Source organism: Anopheles moucheti, chromosome 2 (genome assembly GCF_943734755.1).
Source record: "Anopheles moucheti chromosome 2, idAnoMoucSN_F20_07, whole genome shotgun sequence".
NCBI classification, from domain to species: domain Eukaryota; kingdom Metazoa; phylum Arthropoda; class Insecta; order Diptera; family Culicidae; genus Anopheles; species Anopheles moucheti.
The window spans coordinates 13,072,441-13,095,894 of NC_069140.1; the positions used below are offsets into that span (position 1 = coordinate 13,072,441).

At 42.7% G+C, this 23,454-nt stretch overlaps 1 protein-coding gene across 1 annotated transcript; it reads left to right on the plus strand.

Moving 5' to 3' along the window:
* The first annotated feature begins 8,797 nt into the window (after positions 1–8,797).
* LOC128297476 (ceramide synthase 6) lies at positions 8,798–20,306 on the plus strand. The gene is made up of 5 exons (XM_053033120.1): positions 8,798–9,441; positions 13,498–13,618; positions 18,866–19,309; positions 19,396–19,656; positions 19,729–20,306. The coding sequence occupies exons 1-5, from the start codon at positions 9,257–9,259 to the stop codon at positions 19,888–19,890; spliced, it is 1,173 nt and encodes a 390-aa protein (XP_052889080.1). The 5' UTR covers positions 8,798–9,256; the 3' UTR covers positions 19,891–20,306.
* Positions 20,307–23,454: the final 3,148 nt, after the last annotated feature.

A 23,454-nucleotide genomic window follows, 5' to 3' on the forward strand; every position in this document is an offset into this window, starting at 1 on the left:
GGCGGCTTGAGCGTTTTTCTGTAATGATTATTTTGTAAAAAAAATTCGAAGGTTTTTTAAAATTTTTAAAATAGTTTTTGGAGTTCCTACCATAGAGAACTTATGTAAAATTAATGTATTAACTATTATAGAATTGTTTGACGCCAAAAATTAATTGAACGACAATTAAGAGAGACGAATTAGAGAATTTAGAATTAAGACGACCTTTTATACCAATTTCGAGCCGCTTCGAGCAATAATGTTTACTTCTTGAAATTCCACTTTGCTTAGGTTTTTGCCGGATATAAAATGTATCAGTAATTAACAGCAAATTTATGTAAAACCATTTATGAGACTGATCATGTTGGGAATATAGGATTTTACGATCGTAAACAACAGAACCCAAACTTGATCTTCCAGATATCTTCTAAGTCTTTCTCTGGAAACATCTTTCTCTTGGACGCCATAAAAAAAGAAGCGATGACGTCAATGTTGGACGAATTCCAGTTCTCCGAAGAAATATTAGACATGCTTTAAACAGACAGACTAAAACAGACTAAACAGTTGAAGCTGCGAAAGTCAAAACCAGTATTTTGAATAACCAAGTAGCACCAAGGAGAAGAATCTGGGCATGAATGTGAACATCAATATTGACTTCTAACCTCAGATTGCATAAATTTTTGGACAAAGTTAAAGTTACTGTCACCATAACTAATATTGGAAATACCTAACCCAGCCGCAGAAATAGCAGTGTTTGTAATGCGCGACCAGAAAACTCAATCGATTGCACAACTAAATTGAAAAGGCCTAACATTTAACCCATAACGTCGAGGTCGCTTGTCTATTATTGGAAGTCGAATGTTTTCTGAGCTTTATCTTGAATGCCGTAGCGGTATATCATAAGAGCATGATCAACGAAATGAATTATTAGACAACTTTTTAAGGCGCGTAATGAAAATGAGCCACTGATAACGAATCTCCCCATCGCTCAATTATAACCATTCATTCAGTCCTCAAGTGTTTTAGACACCCTCGTATTTAAGCATAAACTATATTAATTGTTATTTTCAGTATTTTTCTATAAAAAAAAACTTAAAGGGAGTACGGCCTAAACTACTCTAATATCTACAGTAACGAGTTCACGATCTCCAAAGGACGGTTTACAAATTCCCGCTGTTGCACAGATGCTCCACGGTTTCCCCATAGAAAACAGTGAAAATGATGGGAAACCGTAGGAAATTAGAAAACAAAAAAACGATCTGATGCAGCAAAAAGCAGCACTTTCAATACCATTGTTGTGGTTACTTTCCCTCTCCCAATCCACGCCCTTACGGTCCCGTTTGCCGAAGTCTCCTCAATACTTGACTTTCATGACCCTAACGCCTGTCCCGTCGGAGATAGCGGGCTGCACGAGTATACCCATTCAGTGCCACCGCTAATGGCATGGCTGAATCAGCTACATCATTTTTCTTGGCAGGCCTTTCTAACCAGGCCAAGTGCCAGGCTCCTAACGGCACCATCACTGAACGGGGCGCGAAAGATGCAACGTTTGCAAACAATGGTTTGTAATAAAATAAATGCACACCGAGCGTGAGTGGCTGTGAGGCCTTTTCACACTCGACGGTGAGCAGAGGCACGGCTTAACCTTCAATGTTGCACAAATTTGCCTACAAGCGCTGGCAAAACCGCCCGTACCGCCGCGAACACGATCAGCGAGTTCAACGATCTTCCTTACCAGATGCCAGATTTTCTCTCCGGCGGTAATTTTCTTTCATGGACAGGCCATGGTTGCCACACTGATGGTTCATTTTCTATGAAATTTAACTTCACTCTAATGATCACATGCTGCGGTGGCACGACAGTCTCCACAATGGCCGACCAAGGTCCTCCTTTAGCGAGGTTTCGCGGCACTGTTGGGAGCGTTTCTTTTTTTTGCATTCTCCCAACGCACGTGCGTTGTTATGCTGCCTGAAGGGTGATTATGCGTACCGCTTTATTCATCTCAAAGTATCCACCCCAACCGCGCAATGATGGTTGAATGATAGTGAGTGAGTGAGTGAAGTGGTGAAAAAATAAATCTCAAGTAGAGGTTTTGAACTGCGTCTCGAGCACCCGCTTGATGGGCGAGCAACCCGCCCATCGATGATCCGATGAAGCTGTTTCAAGGAGCTGTAAGGGTGAGATAAGGCAAGTGGCGAAACAGATAAATATTTGTTTGTCGCTGTTATTAGCGTACAGTTGTCACCTAACGTAAAACACTTGTCCTTCCGAAACTACGGGGTGGCGAACATCTGATCGACGATCGGCCCTACCAATATTTGGAAGAAACAAATTCCCTTCCGTTTGTTGTGTTTCTTGCCAGCACTGCTCTACGCCATGCTGCCCCAGCCGATAACGCACTTCAAGTGGCGGTGTTGCGCTTGATATACCAATGTCTATTTACAATCGCCAAACAGTAGCCGCGGCAGGTGCTAATGAAATGTTTAATAACAAACTATTTGCTGTACACTCTGTCTGCGTTGTATTTAAATTTTAGTATTAACTATACTTACAGCGTCTCGGGGAGAATTTAGTAAGTTGATGCCATAGTTATTAAAAAAGCTTAATTTATTCTCTATTTCCACATCACGCTACGTAACTCCACCGTCACCTCCAGAAGTTGGATGCCCTCTTTTTATTGGGACATGATCGTTTACATCGAAACATGCGCCATGTGGCCGAAAGGTTCGCTTTGTGGAGATAGGACGGCTACAGATTGGGCGGCCCATCCACATTATGGTCGATCACAATAAAGGTTGCATGCATCACACATGTAATCTTTGGCTGGAAAACTGGTTCACCATGCTAAAGATGCAACGAAACGACGCATTCAACGTGTTCCTTGACCCTTAGTTTTATTACCGGCTATCAATAGACACGATCGAATTCCTCCGCTACAATCAACATGTTTCTCGACACAGCTTTGTGTTTAGCATACAATCTTACTTTTACGCAATTACACAACTTAGAGGCTACGGTCTCCAACCAACAAACTTACATATTGGATGTCTTGCTACATAGTCTACCTTGTCGAAAAGTCAAAACCACCAAAATGGAATGGAAAAGAGGTGGCCTGTTAACCGCCGATCCGCAGCACCGACCACACATCGCACAGTACTGAAGGTCACTCGCAGGACAGTGTTGAACCTTAAACAATAAAAACAGGTTTTTTTTATTGGTGCCTGTAAAAAGAGTAACTGCGCCTCAAACTGATGGGCTTTAGTATGTTTTTGTTACTATCCGTTTGTAATGTTCGGTCTCCCGGTAATTTAAGGTTAAAAGCATTTTTCCTGAGCTGACGGTTCGTATTGGACGTTGGATGTTTTTTTTTTACATATCTCAACCTCAATATCAGCAGAAGGAACTAGCAATTACTGGTTGAGGCCTTTGTTGAGGCTTTCAATTTGCTGGTGCGCAGACACGACGCTGCCAGGCAAAGAGGGATGACTTCTACAATCTTTGAAGTCTATTTTCTGACCCATTCCACTATGACGCGCCGTTGCTGGTCGCTTTTTTCTAGTGCTGGGTTATATTAATATTCATTTCGAATGAGGTTTGCTTTTGTGCTCTCATTTAAATCTCCACCATTAGACTTAACCCGACGGTAGCCAAAATCATTCAACCATTCATCAAAAATGGCAAACCGGTGTTGGCAAAAATTAGTAGATTGGTTTAATCTCCGTTACCGATCAACACCGAATGTACATCCGCTCATTAGGTAAGTGAGTCTACCGTGTTGTCTAACGCCTAAATTAGTATGATCGTTTTTTTTTTTTGTGATACTTTTGAATGTTTTCGGTCACTTGTTCGCATCGATACAATCGATCAGCCTACCCCATCCTTTCTCTGAACGTCATTAAAATGCGATTAAAATTGCCATGTTGCCATACGAATGGATCGCATTTTAATGGCATTATTGTGTCTGCATTATCTGGCGTTAGTAGCGTGACTTAGACGATTGGTTTATCTACTGAGCAAATCTCTCATCTCCGATTGTACGTCCATATTTATTTTCGAACCCGAATTTGAAGTAATCGTGTATCGCTTTTTAACACTATCGCTTCAGAATATCCACTGCCCCTGGTGGTACTTGCCGTGGTGTGGTTGGTTAAGTAAACCGTGGTACTTTCTACTCCACAATCGCAATCACCTGTACGCCCAGTTAGCGTGTGCTCTACACAGCAATGCTGTCTCCAAATGTCTCCCGGATGGTGTGACCTCATTCGCAAAACCCACAAATCCTGCCCCGAAAACCATCACCCCGTTCGATAAATACGGTGAAATAAGGCAAGTGTTTGCATACCAAGTACTTGCGCGTGCGCGTCCAACTCTTCCAGCGTTTCCCAATAGCACCCGTGTATGTGTAGGCCACTTACCTTCGTATCGTCATTGTTATTCATCGTGAATATTGATAATTAAATGCCATACAAAAGCGGCAATCGACCGGCGTTTGATGACGTTTAGTATCCGTGCCGAGTGCACCCAATCCACCAGGCCACCAAGTTGATCGACTGTAGCTCCTGGGGAACTATTAACGAAACACTTCGCGCACGACGTGTCACAAATTCTGGGAGGGATTTTTTTTTCTCTATTTTGCACACCCTTTACGTGCCGTGGAATCACCTTCTAATGAAACACCTTACTACTTCACGTGGGGCTGGGGATTGAACTGTCGGGTTCCCTTTCAACACTTGCAATAAATCGAACTAGCGGATGTGTATTTGCCGATGAAGCATCCTGTTGATGAAACAAACATTACTCACTACGGTTGTGATATTGCGGGATTTGGGGATTTTTACGCTTAACACTTCACAAATCGATCAGTTTAAATTCCAAAAAAAAACTCACATTAACTTGTTTTGCTCCACAATAATAAATCACATCACGCACACATCGGATTAACTCTGATCAACTGATTTTGGGAATTCTTTCCGAACGCTTAATTCTAGAACATTCACGATCATAAAGCAGACACACGGGACACACGAAACAAACAAACTGGAAGCGCTTCCCACTTTCCGATACCCGCAGAACGGTGAATGCGTCGACCGCACGGATTAACGCCTTCTCACGACGCCACGCACATACGCAACCAGCGGAACCATGCGCAACCGTCAACGGTTCGGTACGAAATGCGGCCGCGTGTTGTGGTGAAGCGCGAAAGAAGCACAAATCCGGCATCCGCCGCGATGTTAATCGACAGGCAAACGCGACCTCCTACCGTCCCCTTTGCTCGACGTGGCCGTTCGTGCGGTCGTGTGGGTTGCACTGCGGTACACGCCGGTGCTACCATTGTTATTACACTGTGCGTTAACAGTGCGTTAAAACATCTTTAACCATCTTTAACCAACGCATAAATATATGAATTTCAATACAACGGTCCTGCCGCCAACCGTACACACCCAAATGACGTGACATTGAGCTGCCAATACGCACGATTCTCTGGCCAAAGGACGTCTCGCTTTGACGGGCGGTTATATTTATATAATTTATCTAAATTATAGTTACGACCAAAAATACAATAAAAGAAATAGAAAGAAAACACAAAGTCAGCAGCCAGTGGCTGCTTATCTGCGGCTTATCGTTGCGGGGTTGGACCAGGTTTTGTTTTATAAAGAAGAGTAGCAAAGTTTAAACACTGTCCAGCGTGTACCCTTGAAGCCGTTGTGGTGTCGGACGGTTAATTTCGCATTCATAATGATGTTGATTAGGTTTCGACGGGAAACATAAACCCAAATTCTTCCGATACTTGAGAGGTAAAGGGAGATGAGTTTGATTGTTTTATGTCTTTATGGTTGTTTTTTTGTTAGCAAATGTTTACCTTTTTTGATGTCCCAAACGGTCAGTTCGGTTGAACTGTTTTTAGCCGATATTTTAAATTAAACCTTAACAAAAAAATAACATTAATGTATTTTTTGTTTTAGAATATAATATTTAATATATTTTTTGTTATTAATGTCACGATGTTACTGAAGTTTATTTAAAAACAAATCTACCTAACATTACAGTTAACTTATCCATGTTGCCGTACAAAATTAATCAGACTAATCCAAACAAATTACCTTCCCGAAAATGCGTTCAAGGCCAAATTTGAATGGTGAAAGTGATTGATTGAAGTCAGGTATGTCTTTTGCTCAGGGTTTCCTTTTAGTGTTTTACACAATTTACAAAGAATCAATAAACATAATTATCTAACAGCGTTCAGTATCTCACTGCTCTCGGATCGCTCTTCCAACCCCCTTGGCTGATATCTCCATTCGGGGTTGCCAATTACAAACACATTTCGAATCCCAAAATTAAAAGTCTACGTCAAATCAATAGCTACCCTGCACGGGGGGTAAACGTTAGCGTGCCTTCGTACGTAAGATTATGTCATATCTTTGTCGTACAATATAAACCGATTTGTGACCGTTTAGTACAACCGAAACCGTTTGTTTTCCCATTTATCTTATGAACTTTTAACTTTGCCCGATTAAGCAGGTGCGGGTGGGTTTTTGGTTTTGCTTTTGGGTTTCACTTTTAATTCCCGCCCTTCATTGTTAATCCAGCCGCTGGAAGACGTGCGCACGATAAGCATTGATTTACAATGGTGCGATAATAATAAAAGGGACGAATAACATTCCCACTGCAATGGCTCGCATGTAATCGTTCAATTACTGTAACACGTCGTGTGACGTTGTTTGAACGCATCTGATAATATACAAAGCGTGGTGTGATGGAATTGCATTTGCTGTCCACGTTTTATTTCAAGCTGTCCGAGACAACGAGAACTAACATTACACAAACCGTCACAGCAGTGTTTGTACGAGCGCGAAATGTGTAAATTGCATTCCCATGATGACCTCTGACACCTGCTATGACACTCGTTTGATCATCTATTTGTATTCGTTGCTTCATCGCCATTTTGGAATACACAGAGCAACAGGGTGAGATAATGCGCCGCAGGATGTTTAAACTTCAAAAGATCTTCTTCAGTTACTCCGAATTTAGACTTCGGATCTCAATAAATTTACAGATCTTTTCATCAATTTTAGTTATTTACTCATGCATTCAATGAGCTGTTAAATTGCAAAGCTCGCCAAACACCGTGAGAACGAGTCCCACACACACCCTGCTTGTATGACCTTTTTCCACAGATCCGCATCTTCATCGCCGCCATTGGTTCGAACCGCTTGGATATGGTTCGTGCCAAATCAAACAACGCTTACTATTGACTATTGCTTAATTTTATCACACGTGAGATTGTGCGGTATAGCTGCACAACCCACCGACCAATGTCAAATGACCGTACCGTAATTGTGGTAACATAATCAACAAAAACCTGCTTTATTGCACATAACTGGGACATTTTGACCCATTCTTTTCAATGTGTTGATGTACTTTTGTTCCGTTTTTGCCCGTTGAACTATTTTGCTTTCGAAAATTCAACGCAATTCTTCAATCAAATGCTTTGATGGTTTGTGTTGAGGTGTGAAATTTGGCATGTAAATCTTCTCTGTAAATATTGAATGAATTAGACTAACAAACGTTTATGCAAATTATAGCATCTGGAGCAGATCAGATGATCACCATGTAAACAATGAGTATGCATAGTATACTTTTTCGAGCCTTCGGCAATATAAGATCGTCTCCATGATGTCTCCTGTGGCGCTCTTCAAGAATACTGTACGAAATAGTTGCTTGTATTTTTACAGGTCAGTTCAAGAACTATGGAGTTCTTAAGCATCTATCGTTATGCGCATAAGAAGTTGTTGTTTTGGTAGGATCTGAGAAATTAAGATCGACTGGGACATGTACTTATGTACTTTTGTTGATCTAGCCTGCACATAAATAAACTGTTTCATTAATCCTGCAGTATCCTGGAGGAGCTTTTTATCCCTTTTTCTGAAGCAGCTTTTATGTGCGCCTAAAGGTAGGCTATTATCATATATTGCGTACCTTTGAGGGGATCTGTTCATTTGTGGAAAAGAATGTTATGCAATTAAAGGATAGCTTGTATGATGGATTTAATTAAATTATATTAAATTAATTCAATTTAATTAGATAACTCTACGTTTCGAGGTTCTAAATAGTCCCGCGTTACCGTAATAAGGACATTATTCGAGGCGTAAATGTCTCTTGCTCTGTTTAATAAAACCAATAATGAATGTGTTATCAAAATACATTATAAGGATGGATTCTTCATAAGTTAACCACATTAATACATACATTCAGTGAAGATACAAAAATATGCGTTTAATTTAAGATTTGCGAAGATTTGAACTTCAATTTTTACTAACATTTTTTACACAAACTAAACATTGGCTTTAAATTACCATTCACTATTCATATTTGGCTCACAAAATGTTTGTTTTATTTTACTTCTTTGGAACGGTCAGGCTATATCGACTTATTTTACCTCGTAGCAGTAGAGTCAGTCCTTAGTCCTGATGGGATTTTGTCTCGGTCCTGTAGTGTGTGACCGGCGCTGCAACCAACTTCACCATACACAATAGCCATATACAATGTATGTTGATGCTGAGCCATACACAATGTATGTTGATGCTGAAAGGAATTCCTATTAAATTAAAAAAAATATATATATTCTTTTCCATACATCATTTCTCGCACGCGTAATTTAATATCTCAAAATGTCAACGGTATTCGAGAGTTGCCTAGCCCTGTAATTTTTTGACAGCTCGCTCATCGTACCCGTGCCCGTTTTGCTACTTGGGGCAATCGTGCTACCTCGAACGTGTAGCAGCCGCTTAATAAACATTAGGTTTTCGTCGACCGAGGAAGGTGGAACGTTTGACACTTGCGCTTATTGATTTTGCTTTGCGCAAAATTAATTTTTAGAGAGTTTCTGCACCGTGTCCCCGTTCCCGGTGCTGGTGCGTATCGGTTCTTCATCGGTATCAATATCGCCCCGAAGTGGCCACTGTTGATTTGCCTGTAATGCGTGCATACTAAGGGCCTCGCGGAAGGTGGCCGTCACGACGTGAATCAGTGAAGTGATGAAAATGATGAGCTGTAAATAGTGTTGTGTGGTGTGTTAATCATCGCCATCCCGTGCGGGTTTAGTGCGGCTCTAGTCCCGGTATACTAGTGCACATTACACCTGCAACTTGCAATACAAATATCTGTGGTTTTGTGCAGTCGTTTCGAGTGACAAAAAAGCGCATCAGCGGTGTAATCCAAGTGTGCGTGTGTGGCCAGTAATCCGCAGATTGTTTCCGTGGCCCCGGCTAGCAGCAGCATGGAGATAGTGCGGGCCGTTTCGGACGCGTTCTGGTCGACGAAAGTGTGGCTGCCACCGAACACCACCTGGGATGATATCCGGCCGGGTGTGCGATCGGACGTGAACCATGCCGACTACCGGCACCTGATCTATCCGATACCGATAGCCGCGGTAATAATCGTGCTACGTTGGGCCGTGGAACGGTAGGTACATGGAGGAAGGCGAAATGAAGGCGTGGAATGGCGAGACAAGCAGCCAGGCGGTTCGCTTACGATCGCGCGCCGCGTACACACATAACCTCAATCGCGCACAAATGCGTGCGTGTGCGTATGTGTGTATACACACATTCAGTTGGTCCGATGGTGGCCTCCCGTACTAGCGCGAATTTCAGATCGATGTTTGCACGCCGCAGCAATGGTGGTGGCGATGGTTGGGAGCAGGGTATCATATCAACCCCCTGGCCAGCCGCTATGCGGTTACGCCCTTATAATTTCGGAAAACGGGAGAAATCATTGAAGGAAGGAAAATAAAGAAACATCCGCTCGAGGCCCGGTTGCTTGGTTCTGCCAGCACAATTCAATCGAGTTGCCCATAATGCACCGTCGTTACGGGACTGTCTTGTCGTGTTGGAAGATAGAGTTTCAACCGATTTAATACAAAATCGATGCATTAAAATCCCTTTTTTTGAGGCAGCTACGCATTCGTATTATTGATTACCACCCCAGGAGAATGTCGTTCGCACTAGGGTGACGGATATGCAAACACAAACCATTCACACCCTTGTAAATGTACGTATGACACACACACACGCACACTCATGAAGCCCCAGCATGGGTGTCCGTTTGGATTTTGGGTTTCTTTTCATTTACCACGAAACCGTTGTGCTTTCTCTGGCCTTCATTAGCGTTCATTCCCGCTCTCGGAAACATCGCTTTCTCTCTCCCGGTTCAGCTGTCAAGTGCATAGTTTATGTTTATGCTGGACCGGAGCCGGTCGCTGACAAATGTGCACACAGAGCATGCTTGGATCGTACCGGCATTGAAGCATAGCGGAGGGAGAACCCTTTAACCGTCAGGGGTGTGCGTATGTATGGTTCGATCGCTTTCGAATCCCTCCACTGCGAAGATCAATTGGTTGACCCCCAATTAATAATGAAACTCTACTGATACAGGGTCAATGGTGATTTTCAACCCTAAATGACATCTGTGGACCGTGTTTAATGAAGGTTAAAGTTTATATTAAACATACAATTTCAATATCTTTTTAGGATTTTGATCAAACACCCAACAAAACCCACGGTGCGTGACATACGCACAGAGACAGAATTCCCCAATTCACGATGAGCATGCGGGGTACGACAGATTCGAATCAGAAAAGCTTCGATCACCATGATCCAGCGTCCGTGTGCCGTGCGATAAGAATCGTTGACTTCGACCTCGAACGGTTCATTATCACCCTCAGGTCTTGCTGCCGATCTGGGGTTGCTTTTGGCACCCTTACTACCACCCACTAGACACCCGGCCGCGACGTTGGCGGTTTTTCGTGCATGTATCACCGACACGACCACCACCATCATTAGCATCGCGCTGTGCGATGATGGCCGCGTTGTCGACACGTCTATCGAAAGCGAAGGCTTAGAATGTAACTGATAATAGGTAATCTAATCAAGCAAAAGTCACGCCAAACGTTGCAAAATATGCTCCCCAACAAGTATATACATAGGGCGGAGTGCGTGCGTGTTGTCGGAGCAGGGATGAAGTTATTGATGATGGACCGGGGTGGTGGTTATGCAATATGGAATGGGAATCCGCGTGTCATCGTCATCGGTCATAAATTGAACAATCGGTGAGCGGCGGAATAGTAGCGGTACCGGTGCGATGCGAGAACCACCCCGGTGGTAGAAAACGGAGTTTTAACATCGATCGTACGATTAAACGTTATCACACTCGCCGACGGACACCTTTGCAAAACGAAATGTATGCTATTTTCCATGCATCACGTTAGAATTTCATAGCTCCATGCAGCGGGATGTTATGTTCTGTGCACGTTGAGCGACAGTGAGTCATGTCTGTTCAGTCCCCCAGCACGAGGTTATCATATTCATCATCATACCTACGTTAACGCTGCCGTAGGTCACCATGAGGGTGTATCGGTATTGAAGAAATTGAACGTGCCTCGTCATACTTACCCCAGTTCCAATTCATCGGAATCGCTGAGTGATGTCATATGGCTGAGTGGGGTGATTGTTTTGCGTTCCCCACCCCCCTATACGTCGGAAACATAGTATTTTGATTGGAACCAGTATTGGCGCTTTATAAGTTTAAACTTTTTTATGTTAAAATAGATTCATTGAGTCATCTCTTTTTACTATGAACAATAATAGGAATAACCTTCAAGAGTAGAAGCATTCACTTAAGCTGATTGTGGTGACTTGAGTGACTGAAGAAGGTTGTAAAGTGGAGGAAACATAAAATATAAGTAACGATGCTATAAACATTGCAACGCAACAAACAAAAAAGCTGCAACACCGAACAGGACGGTGCATTTTTGTACCACGCGCTTCAACCCATTACTCTCGCAACATTCTGATGTTGTCGTATGTGTAGCGTGGGCAAAGTTTGTAGAAGCTGTTTGCTGTTGTTGTGTACATTTGCTGAAACATATACCTTTTTTGTCTTAAAGGTATAAACCTCTTCTGTGCAGCACCAGTTACTTTATCTTCGGTTTCTTTATTTTGAATGTTATCTGGTTGGTTTATTGCTGTTTATTCGAGCTATTTATCAATTGATCCGTTCTGCAATACTATTATTTAAAACAAAATGCAGAAAAGAATCAAATGAATATTCCCCCATCAAACAGAGGTCGTGGGTTTTTTTATGTTTCATCACAAATACCTTGAATTTGCTGCACAGGCGCCCAACTTTTTGTTGCCCTCGATTACATTATCTTACGGTTGATACTTCTGTGGAGACTCATCTTATCAGCAGCGATAAAAAAATAGCCTTATGAAACAGCGGGAACAATTCAAACAGAAGAATCCGTTATTGCGCATTGTAGGTTACAAATGATGAGGTCGTACAGAGTGCAATATTTGTTGCATTGTACTTTAGTTTATATATTGGATGTAGTTAGATCTTACGAGGTCTATACAAGGGAAATCCAACCCAAAATCATCCGCAGCTCATTCGTCTTATCGCTTTTCTCCATCTCGTAAAAATGTATTATCTTTTACGCTGATATATGCCCCTCTCTTGGATGTTCCCGAACTCTCCCCGAATTCCGCGATCCTAGACAACCCCGCCGAACGACGATAAGACGGCGCATTAAAAACTAATAGGTACACTGGGACGAAAAAGGGTCTCCCCCTTCCCGAAACACCCGTACCTCGTTGTGACTCGTCGTATTCGTTGGTGCTGCAACTGTCCGCATGTGAGGACGTGTTTGACGCACTCCGGGGAAGGCTCGACCTCCACTAGTACAGGTGTGCTTAACATTTTGTTTTATCATAAAACGTGTCTACGGACATTGCACGCCCATCATACGATAGGAATGTGATGAATGATAATCAAAGTACTGAACGGAACTGGCGCTTCGTTACTGGGCCACCCGAATGTTTAGTGTCGTTTGTTAATCTTGTAAAATTCGTCCATGTGACAGCAATGATCAGCAACGGAAGACAACTAACTTTCCCAACTGCCCGTGTCTGGTAAAAAAGATTTTGTTTTCGCAAACCACCACCTCATCCCCCAAAGCCAATGCGTCAGGGCTTTCAGCTTATAAGTTATCGGCCCCAATAAAGTCTTTATCGGTTCGGGGGGAGGGTTTGAAAATTTGTTCCCCACATCGTTATACGTTGCGTTGAATCATTTCATATCAATGACGGAGACTTTTAGGGGGAGTCTTTGGTTCATTATCGATGTCCAAAATAAAGCGAGACGCGACGCTTCCCCCCTGCATCAACATCAATCCAATACTCCTAACCTTCTGTTTGTTCTCCCAACCCTTCCTCGTACCAAACCCTTGGAATTCGATCATCAATAACTCTTAAATTGAGGCCATGGAAAATATGTGTAACAAACGTGTGCACTGTGTGGACCATTGCTCCAGATGATACGATCTTTGGCCAGGAATAAAATGAACCATTTTTTGGGGCCATGCACACAGAGATTGAAGGATCTTTCATTTACAGTATTATACATTCTCCGTTACATTTCGTTATCTCTAATCGCTTGACTGTGCTTGACTGTGTATCTTTGCAGATATTGGATTGCGCCGATCGGTAAGGCGATTGGCATTAAGAGCACCGGACCAAAGCCACCGAGACCAAATAAAGTCCTGGAAGCGGCATACAATGTCAACAGCCGGCTTAATCACAAAACGGTAAGTTTATTAGTCAACTGATATCAGCTGTTAAATGCTGTGTTATTGGTTAGTTGGGTAGATCTTTCTCTACCAAGCAAATGGTCGGCAAATGTGTCCTTCATAAAGATTAGCTTTGCCGAACGCCGCGTCAGTTTATCATTATGACGAAGAAAATCCACTGCTCGATAAATGAATATTCATTACGGAATGTTTCGTTTTCCTCATCGGCCAGCGCATTTTGCAGTGACTTACACTGTTCATACATAAGGCATGAAGTAAGCATAACAACACATAACCTAACGGGTTAGGTTAAGAAGCCAAACGTGGTCAGTTCTGGCAATGAAACAACCCCCGATGTAGTACACAATGGTGTTTGCGTTGTTAAATCATGCCGGTGGTTCGTTGTTTTCGACAAACCAGCAAATGCGGCACACAGTATCGCCGAATCGAATGAATCAATTTCTGTGGCAATCGTGTTCCGACCGGAAGCGATAAGCCATGCGAACGACACTCGCGTCGCCCACTTTACCGCGTCATTTTACCGCCCGCTTTTTTTCCAAATCGTACGACTGTAAACAGTATTTACTCTAGCGCGAGAGATTAAAGATTGGGAGCAAGAAAATGCTCCGGATGTCCGGGCTGTCTCATACCACAGAGCCGGAGAGGGGTACCGCCGGACGGAATTGCTTTCCCGACACACTCATGGTACCTCCCACGTGGCACGTGTAGTTTCACTGATTGATAATGCCGGGACCGGGGATGGTAGTGGTGTGCTTTACACGGCAATCACCAGAACCCCGTTGACTGGCTGTTTAATAACATGCAGGATCGATTAGAACAGAGCAGCGAAACCACAAAAAAACTAGTCATCCAACAACAGTAATTACACTTCGTCACGAAAACATATCATATAGCATCGAACATGGCACAAAATGCACCCCTTTCCTGCAGATTACAACACTAGAAAAATGCATCTTTTTAGGTAGGTACAGCTTGTCCCCTTGTTGCCCATTCTTGATGTGGTGGAGCACAAAAATGTTGTACGAGTTTCATTTGTGATTTATTTTATTTTTTAGACGCTAAGGACGCGCACCAACGTGAAAAGGGGAGAGCGTGTTCACCGGTTGGGTAGATCGATAAATAGTTCACTTAATCACGCAAAAAGCCCGGCCGGCAATCGTTGGTCACAGCCAGCGCGGTGTGTGAGTGGTGCCAGCCAGTCGACGCAATGGGCCGCTTATCGTTGAATCGAAACGACGACGCGTTTCCTAATGGCGCGAACGGCGGACGTATTAATGGCCAGGTTTTTGGCCATACACAGTGTGTGTGTCCCGGTTTGTTTCCATTTGCCGTTGCACTAGAGCGTGCCAAAGCCAAACGTTACTACCAAAGAGACTCCGTAATTTTTGGACCACGTTCGCAAAGGTCAGTCACTGGATATAAACCACATACGTTACAAGTTTTGTGAAGGAATACACTAACAGCATTTGGTCAGAACGACGCTTCCTTTAGGAAGCCTTCTAAAGGACACTGGCGGTTTTCGTACTCAACGTTGGAGCAAACAGCAGTACTCAACGTTAGAGTTTTCGGTAACCTAATCAACCACAGGTCACGGTTTCTTAACCACGGCTTATATGTTGTGTGGTTCTTTACCAACTTAATTCTGGACATATTTTTATGTAAACAATTCAGTACACATATCTCCATTAGTTTCCATCATTTCGGAAATTATTGAATTTCAGTAATATTATTCAGAATTATTCAGTAAAGTGTATCCTACATGGAGGAATAAAGTATAGCTTTCAGTATAGCAGCTGCAGAATTTTTGAGCTTTTTTCATGTTGAAGAATTAGTTTTACATATCTAAGCTTGATCGATCAAACTTAGAATTCGTTAAGCTTATTTACTGACGTCTATATAAGACTCTAATGATGTCTTCATAGCAAGCTCTAATGAATACTTAATCGATTCCGAATTCTACCCAATTTTTAGGGATCATTGGGTCCAACTTTAAGTCGTCTGGACTGTACTGGAGCAACATTTCCTATTGCAAACTTACTTATAACATTGATGGAATGCACTAGTAATGATGTCACTGCATGCATTGTAATGGTACCCGTTTGCATCCCAAGCATCTACCGTAAATAATGAATAATTGATAGCAGTTGCACTAGTCCAATTTGGGCACCAAGCAAATGCTGGGCTGCTCTTCAGTTCAAAGTGAATATGAATCAAGTGAAGTTTGAATTTTGATCCTCTTTCGGAGCAAAGTAAATCAATAAGCTACCAGTCTGACTAAAATATTAGGGCCAGCATATTTAGGGACTTCATCAACATGCCTGTGATGGTTGTTGCATGACCATTCCAGGGCTGGGGTTCGCATAAAACTTTGGCACATAGGTACCCAAGAATGGTGGTGTGGTGACCAATGGTGAATACAATGGCCAGACAACTGCACTTGCTGCGATCAACTCTTACCACTTACCCACTCTGGTGTCGAGAAGGTGTCTCCAAATCAAACAGATTTTATTCACCCAGAACCTTTCAGCGTGAAGTTTCCGCCATTCCGACCGAGCAGCACCTCCTTACTGAGCAGCAGCCTATTAGCCATCGTCACAACGATATCGTTGAGACTCCCATTGACGATGGTGACGGCGGAAGACGTAGAATTTACGTCGATGGAATATTTAATCTGATGCCTTCGCTCTCGGCGAAGCAAAAACACACACAACTACGAAGGCGACCACGAAGGCATAATAGTGGTGCGCGTTTCCATAATGTTACAGCTCGCGGATGTCAAGGCAACTATGGCGCGCGCGAGGTGTGTGACGTACTCTCGCGTACTCGGGAGGATGTTTGTGGGTGCACCATATAGCCCGGTATCTCCGCACGCTGGACGGAGCCGTACGCGTGTCTCGTGTGCTATCTTGCTGCTGCCGCTCCTCCACAGCACGGGCAAGAATTTCATTAAATCGGCTCGGTTCCGTGTGAACGGTAATGAAATGGACGGACGGCTCTTGCACTTCATCATCGTTGGCCCGCGACAAACGCACCAGTTTGTGCGCTAGGGAATTCACCCGCTGGTGAATTATGCAAAAACAGCAACGGAGATCGTGCGATCATTCTGAGCCGCAACATGCTGTAAAATGGTGCGATTACCGGACCGGAGATTATGTAAGCAAACGTGCTGTTTTACAAGCCAACCAGCGGCCACGTTCTCAAACCGTTTAGTGTCACAGGCTAGACAGAAGCTCGGTGGGGTGGTGGTTTCAATTTAGCCGCACAGATGATGGACTGGAGAGAACTTTCGCAAAATTAAAGCTTGTGTTATCAAACATTATCCATCACTCTATCAACTACTTTATTTTGCAGTCTTGCGTGGCATCATGTTGTAAGATCAAGATCAAACTACTCCAAGCGGAACGTTAAATCTTCTTCAATCAGAACACAACAAGAACTTAAAGCAAAGTCGCCAGAGCTACACCTAAACCCACATCGATGCCGTAATGAAGGTCCATGAATATTGAAACGACAACGTTCAACGAATTCTGCTTGTCCGACGCACGGGGACCGAGAATAATCGGCGTAAAATTGTCCAATAGCGCACTAATGAAATTATCATGCGGACGGTCGGACAGCCCGCTTGACTTTCACTTGATTTCTCCTTGATCTAGTAAAGACACATGTATCCAGAAGGGTTAGGGTTTACGGCAGCAGTATATGCTGGTGATGGTTGTCAAAATTAGGGTCCGAGCTATCAAAATGACCTCAGATTTGTTTTATTTCCGGAACAAAATGGGTCTCGTATGCGTTTTTCTTTGTTATTGTTTTTGTGTTCTACTTTATGGAAGGTTTTTTTTATCGTAATCCCGTTTTTCTTTCTCTATTTTTAAGAGAGTTTGTTGATCACAGCTTTCACTCAACAGCATTGTTCATAACAAGTACACTTCAACGGAGAACAGTTAAAATCAATTAAAACGTTTATTATACATTCACTAGCCGTGCTGAAAGTGATTGGTTTAACAAACGACACTACTTTTGCTCATGAGCGGTTGTGGGCGCCCTGGCACGTTTAACGCAACGTTTCTTGCCTCAGTTTCCGTGTTTCCGACGTATGGAATGCGTTGCTTCGCAGAGCCGCTTCGAATACGAAAGTATCAATTATACTCGAAATGCCAAAAATACACACATCAATAACATTTCATAATAACCCCGGGTGGGTGGGTGCGTGGGACGCTATAACCTCCCAAGAAAGTTAAACAAATGGAAAACAAACCATTGCACCGAAAGCAGCCGTATTGCATTGCTTACACACAGAACGTTATATATTCTATTCTATCAACAGCTCTTGTTGACCTCTAGGGGTCAATCTTCGTTCCACCGGTGGTGTAGAGTGTGCCGGATCGGCCAAGAAGAATCGGCTAGCGGGAGGATGGTGTGTGCTAGATTTCTGGAGCATGACGGAGATGCCTGGCGCTATATGCTGATGTGTGGAATGTTACCGAATAAAACGAAACAATTATTCAAATGACGGCGCGAATGGCGGCGCCTTGGTAGAGGGAATCCGGTGGCGGCGGCGGGTGGAGGTGTGCCTTTTGTTGATTAGGTCTTCATTTTGCGGACCAATTTCCAAGTGGTGTTTCGCGTGTAAGCGTACCATATTTAGCAACTGGAATATGTTGGGTCAAATACATCCTTCCATCGGAGTTCCTAAACTCTAGTCGAGAAACACTATTTTGAGTGGAAAAATCCTGGTCACGTCACCAAATGTGCTTTACCATCGTGTTTGCGAACCTTCGTTGCTGGGTCAATGAAAGCGATCATCAGTATAGATGCAATTGGTGGTTTGGTAGCAGATCTCGTCACAAACCAATGTCACCAAATCGTTACTTGCACCTCCGGGGTTGTTTGAGCGGTAATTGATCTTTACCTCAACGATGTCTGCATGTTTGCCGTATTCGTTTCTCTTTAGCTTTCACCGCTTACAGGTTACGCGGGCGTGTTACCTCGACCAATGCTTCCTATTGATTGTTATTCCAACAACGGAAGACCTTGTTGCTGTGTTGCTAAAAGGCAAATGCGACATTAAATTCCAACTTGGCCGACTTTGCGAGTGAATCTTTAGTAGCATTTTGTGAAGCCCCGTCCCACTAGCGACAAAATCGCCTTTCAGATTCGTTTGTTTGTACTTTTAAGCAATAAAAAGCGCGCTCCGCACATGAAGATATTTAAATTTCCCATTTTTCCCATTTCCATTTCCTCCAGATCGTGCGGCTGCTGAAGCAGGTGGATATGACAGAGCGACATATCGAGTACTGGTGGAGACGTCGCCGGGCACAGGATAAACCAACGACGCTGATCAAGTTTTGCGAAACGTCCTGGCGGTGCATCTACTACACGTACAGCTTCATCTTCGGTTGCATCGTCATGTACGATAAGCCGTGGCTCTGGGACATCAAGCATTGCTGGTACGGCTACCCGCACCAGTCGGTCACAAACGACATCTGGTGGTACTACATGGTCTCGATGGCCTTCTACTGGTCGCTGACATTCTCGCAGTTCTACGATGTGAAGCGAAAAGATTTCTGGCAGATGTTTGCCCACCACATGATCACCATACTGCTGATGGCCCTGAGCTGGATGTGCAACCTGCATCGGGTCGGTTCGCTTGTGCTGTTGGTGCACGATTGTGCCGACATCTTCCTGGAGGTAAAATGCGTTGGACAAATTGTCCAGCTTGTGTATTTGCACCCGCCATACATATCCTTGTGAGTAATTGGGCAATTCTTTTACAGTCCGCAAAGCTAACGAAGTACGCACAGTATCAGAAGGTGTGCGACACGATCTTTGCCATCTTCACCGTTGTGTGGATCGTGACGCGATTGATTCTCTACCCGCGCATCATCTACAGTTCGTCTGTGGAGGCGCCACAGATTCTACCAATGTTCCCGGCGTACTACATCTTCAACACGCTGCTAATACTGTTGCTGGTACTGCACATATGCTGGACCTATCTGATTATGCAGATTGTGAAGAAGGCACTCAAATCAGGCCAGGTGAGTTTTTGATCGTCGCCCATCTTCGCAGCATGTTTGTTTGCTAACGTTTTGCCAATTCTCCCTCCGCAGATGGATGGTGACGTGCGGTCCGATTCCAGCGACGAGATATCCGACAGTTCGGAAAATTCTCGCCCACTCCAATCGAACGGTGGAACACCCAAGAAACAGCCGGCCAAGAACGGAACGACAAAGGCGGGCAGTGTTGGTGCTTCCCCGAAGAAGAAACAATAAAGTGGGTCGGCGCAATACCATTTTTACACAGGTTAGCATGTACGTGACCACTCATCACCTAGAAGCGCATCACCTGTAAACGTACCATAAACTATAGGCTGCAAACAAAACAAATTATTCTGGGACCGGGGGGAGGGGAGTTTAGACGGTTAGACGAAACTGATGTGAAATCAAACAACCACATTTCTACTGTACTGTTTGTGTTGTATCTGCGCTAAAGCTAAAGCTGATCATCATCTAATATTGCTGCTATAACACAACCATGAATTCCTTTGTAAAAGATGGATTTCCCTAGAAGTGTATATCGATAAAATGGACAAAAGAGGAATGAAAATGTGTTGCCTCGTTTAATTAAAAGATAGTAATAATACCGGTGATCGTCATATGGTGCAACAAAACCGGACGGTTCCATATATGTTCCACACACAAAAAAAACTGTGGACAGTGTACGAAAAACCAGTTATTCATAAGTATATTTTGTTGGATCGTTTTTTTTCCTGCTATAGATTACATGAAAACGTTTGAGATAGGGTTAAAATAATTGATGAATATCCTTCCTTTGCGTTGTTAGGGTCGGATTGTGAATCGCAGTGCTTTCGTGCGTGAACTGGACGCGCAATAATCATGTTTGTACGAACAAATAGTTTTAGGGAGGCAAAAAGGAAATCAAAGCAAATGAAGAAATGAGTTGAAAATGCAAAAAAACCTAGAAATAAGTATTTATTAGCTAAGAAAACGGTAAACAGTGGAAAGAAACACACGGAAAAAGTGATTTAATGAAATAGTAAACAAGCAGAAAAATTAATGGCGAAACGTTTGATCGGTGAACACAGGGGTGTGTTAAAAATAGAGAGAAAGAGAGAGTGAGAGACAAGATAAAGTCGCGAAGATCGCAGCCTGTTTGTGTTGAAGCAAACTTTCTCGTTGCGCGAGGATGAGCATAATAAAGCGTTTGGACGGGACGACGAAAAGAAAACGAAATCACATACAGCAGTTTCGATACGTTTTGTACACCTTGTTGTGACACCGAAGCCACACAAATTCGTGCTGTGGTCGCTTTTTGATTCGTATGTCTACGTTGGGTTTTGTAATTCCGCTAGCAAAAGGGTGTTTACATTCCGTAATCCGCCGCCTGTGTCATGCTTCATTTGCGTCTGACTGTTTCCAGTGCATTATTCATTTGTATCAGTAACAAGCATGTGAAATTGGGAAAGTTGACAAAATGATCAAACCCTGATTATGCTATCGTGTGTAGGTGTTGTATGTTTTAAGTGGTAAAAAGTTAATGAGCTGAGCTTGGTATTTGCAAATCATGGAAAAGGCTAAACGATGCTTAGTTAAATACTCGACAAGTCACAGCTGCTGAGGTGTACTGATGGGCTTATCATTCTTTAACATTGTTTACTAAAGCATTAATCAGATTTTCCCAATCAACAAACGTTCAACATAAGTACGCGCTCATTCATCATTCAGTGTGTATCGCGTTGTTAAAAGAATTAGGGCCGACCCAGACCGTTGTTAATATGTTTTCGTCCTACCAAAGCTTATTTTTTATGAAATTGATCAGCAAAGAAAGTTTTGACGTCCAGCAATGATAGAGACGTAACACAAAGTTAGCCAAAGTGTATCCTTTTGGTGTTTGGTTACATATTCCTCATTTCCCTTTAGTTAACATCCATATGATAAGCCGCGTCGTGCGAGCATGAGGTTTTGTACGTAGATGTGAAGTCCCGTGCTTCAAAATATATCCTGCATAAGACTGCTTAGCAGAAGAGTGCAAGAGGGGAGATGGATGCGATGGGTGATAACGGGGGCGGTGGGCAGCGAAACTGCGACAAAAACAAAACACTGAGTAATGGTGGAGAAGAAAGCAGTAGTGTAATAGTACATTTTTTTATAATCCTCCGGTTCACTATGAAATGGATGAGACATAGTCCTTCATTTTCGAAATCTTCGCTTGAGTGTCCTTACGCCAACATGTATCGTCGAACCGAACACTTTATTCTGTGTCCGTGTATTTTTTTTAATCGTACAAACTTAACATTAATCAAATTGCCGGTACAGCAAGATTAAAGAAGATTAACCGCCGCTGGATCGCTCCAAATCATCACAGTTACACAATCGTTCCCCTCGTTCGTACGTTGACGGTTGCTTTTGATAGTGTTCGCTCGCGCATAACGATTTAATCGGAAGCGAATCCATTTACCAGCTAATTTATATAGATAAATAAATGTTCACAAGCGCATTATTAACAACGTGTAATAAAAACAAACGCATAAGTAAAACCCCCTTCTTCACCAGTCGCTAGGCGCGCTAAGTGCCCCGATGATGTAGGACGTTTGAAATGGTTAGCGAAATGAAATGAGAAATGTTAAGCGAAACGCGCATCACGGCAGAAATAGGGAGTGAATAGTTTAAAAAGAAAATAAAAACTTGTTTCGCGGGGAGCAACTAAAGGAAATGTGTATCTTTATTTATGACGGAATTTGGGGAAAAAAGAAAAATTGTGTTTTACAATCTACTGTTTCAATCGGTTCGTGATTATCGGACAGCTGGTAAGTGTGATGTATGTTTGTATAAATGTATACGACTTTAGTATAACGTCTCAACGACGGACCAACTCGTCTCGCCCGCAGGGCTTCCTCTAAACACCCAACTGAAAGGTAATTCCGTCGGCAACTTGGTAACTCCTAATAAATTTACTACTCACACCAGCCTGACTTGCTTGATCGTTGCTATTAATTTGAAGCGGTTTTAGAACCTACTTCGATCTATACAGCTACGATTCTGCATACGATACTTTATTAACCTTATTTGTGTTCAGGCTGCCCGTATCTTTCATCAATATAATTGGTATTATTGGCATGTACAAAGTTAGCTAAACCAAGGTTCTAGATAAAGATAGTAATTTCTGGAAGACGCTTCGTATAAAAGTCTTTAACAAAACAGATCCCAAACGAAGGATTATTATTCATTCACTAATCGTCTATTTAAAAAGCTTAATAAACTCATTTGTAAGCTGGGTACATTTCATAGTACCTTGGCGAATCGATGTAATCTATTAAGAACAAGAATTCGTAAGTAAATTATTTATCAGTACTATTCCTTTCTTATTCATCTAGCAACCTTTGTTTGCGTAGTTGTCTTCTGTTAATTCTCATTATTCATTCACGTTTTTGATTAACTTTTTTTTTACAAAACACAGATTTAAAGGATCTAAAAAAATAACGAAATTATAAATACATTTATGGGTAAAGTAGATATAGTGAATAAATTTCAGTTGAACGAAGCCAGGAGTATATATAACTTATATAACTCTAGTACGTACATACGCCTGTGAGACATGGACTTGGTCCAAAACTGACGGAACCCTCTTAGCCGCGTTCGAGAAGAAAAAGCGCAGAAGGTTTTTTATAACTAAACATTACATATAAGTAAGAAAGATCACGATCATGTGGGGACTACATTGTTGAAGATAAAAAATCATCCGCTCTTTAGTGGTGTCATTAGCCAATAAATCTTGTATTCCTTTACTAGCATTATTAAAAACGTTGAGATAATAGA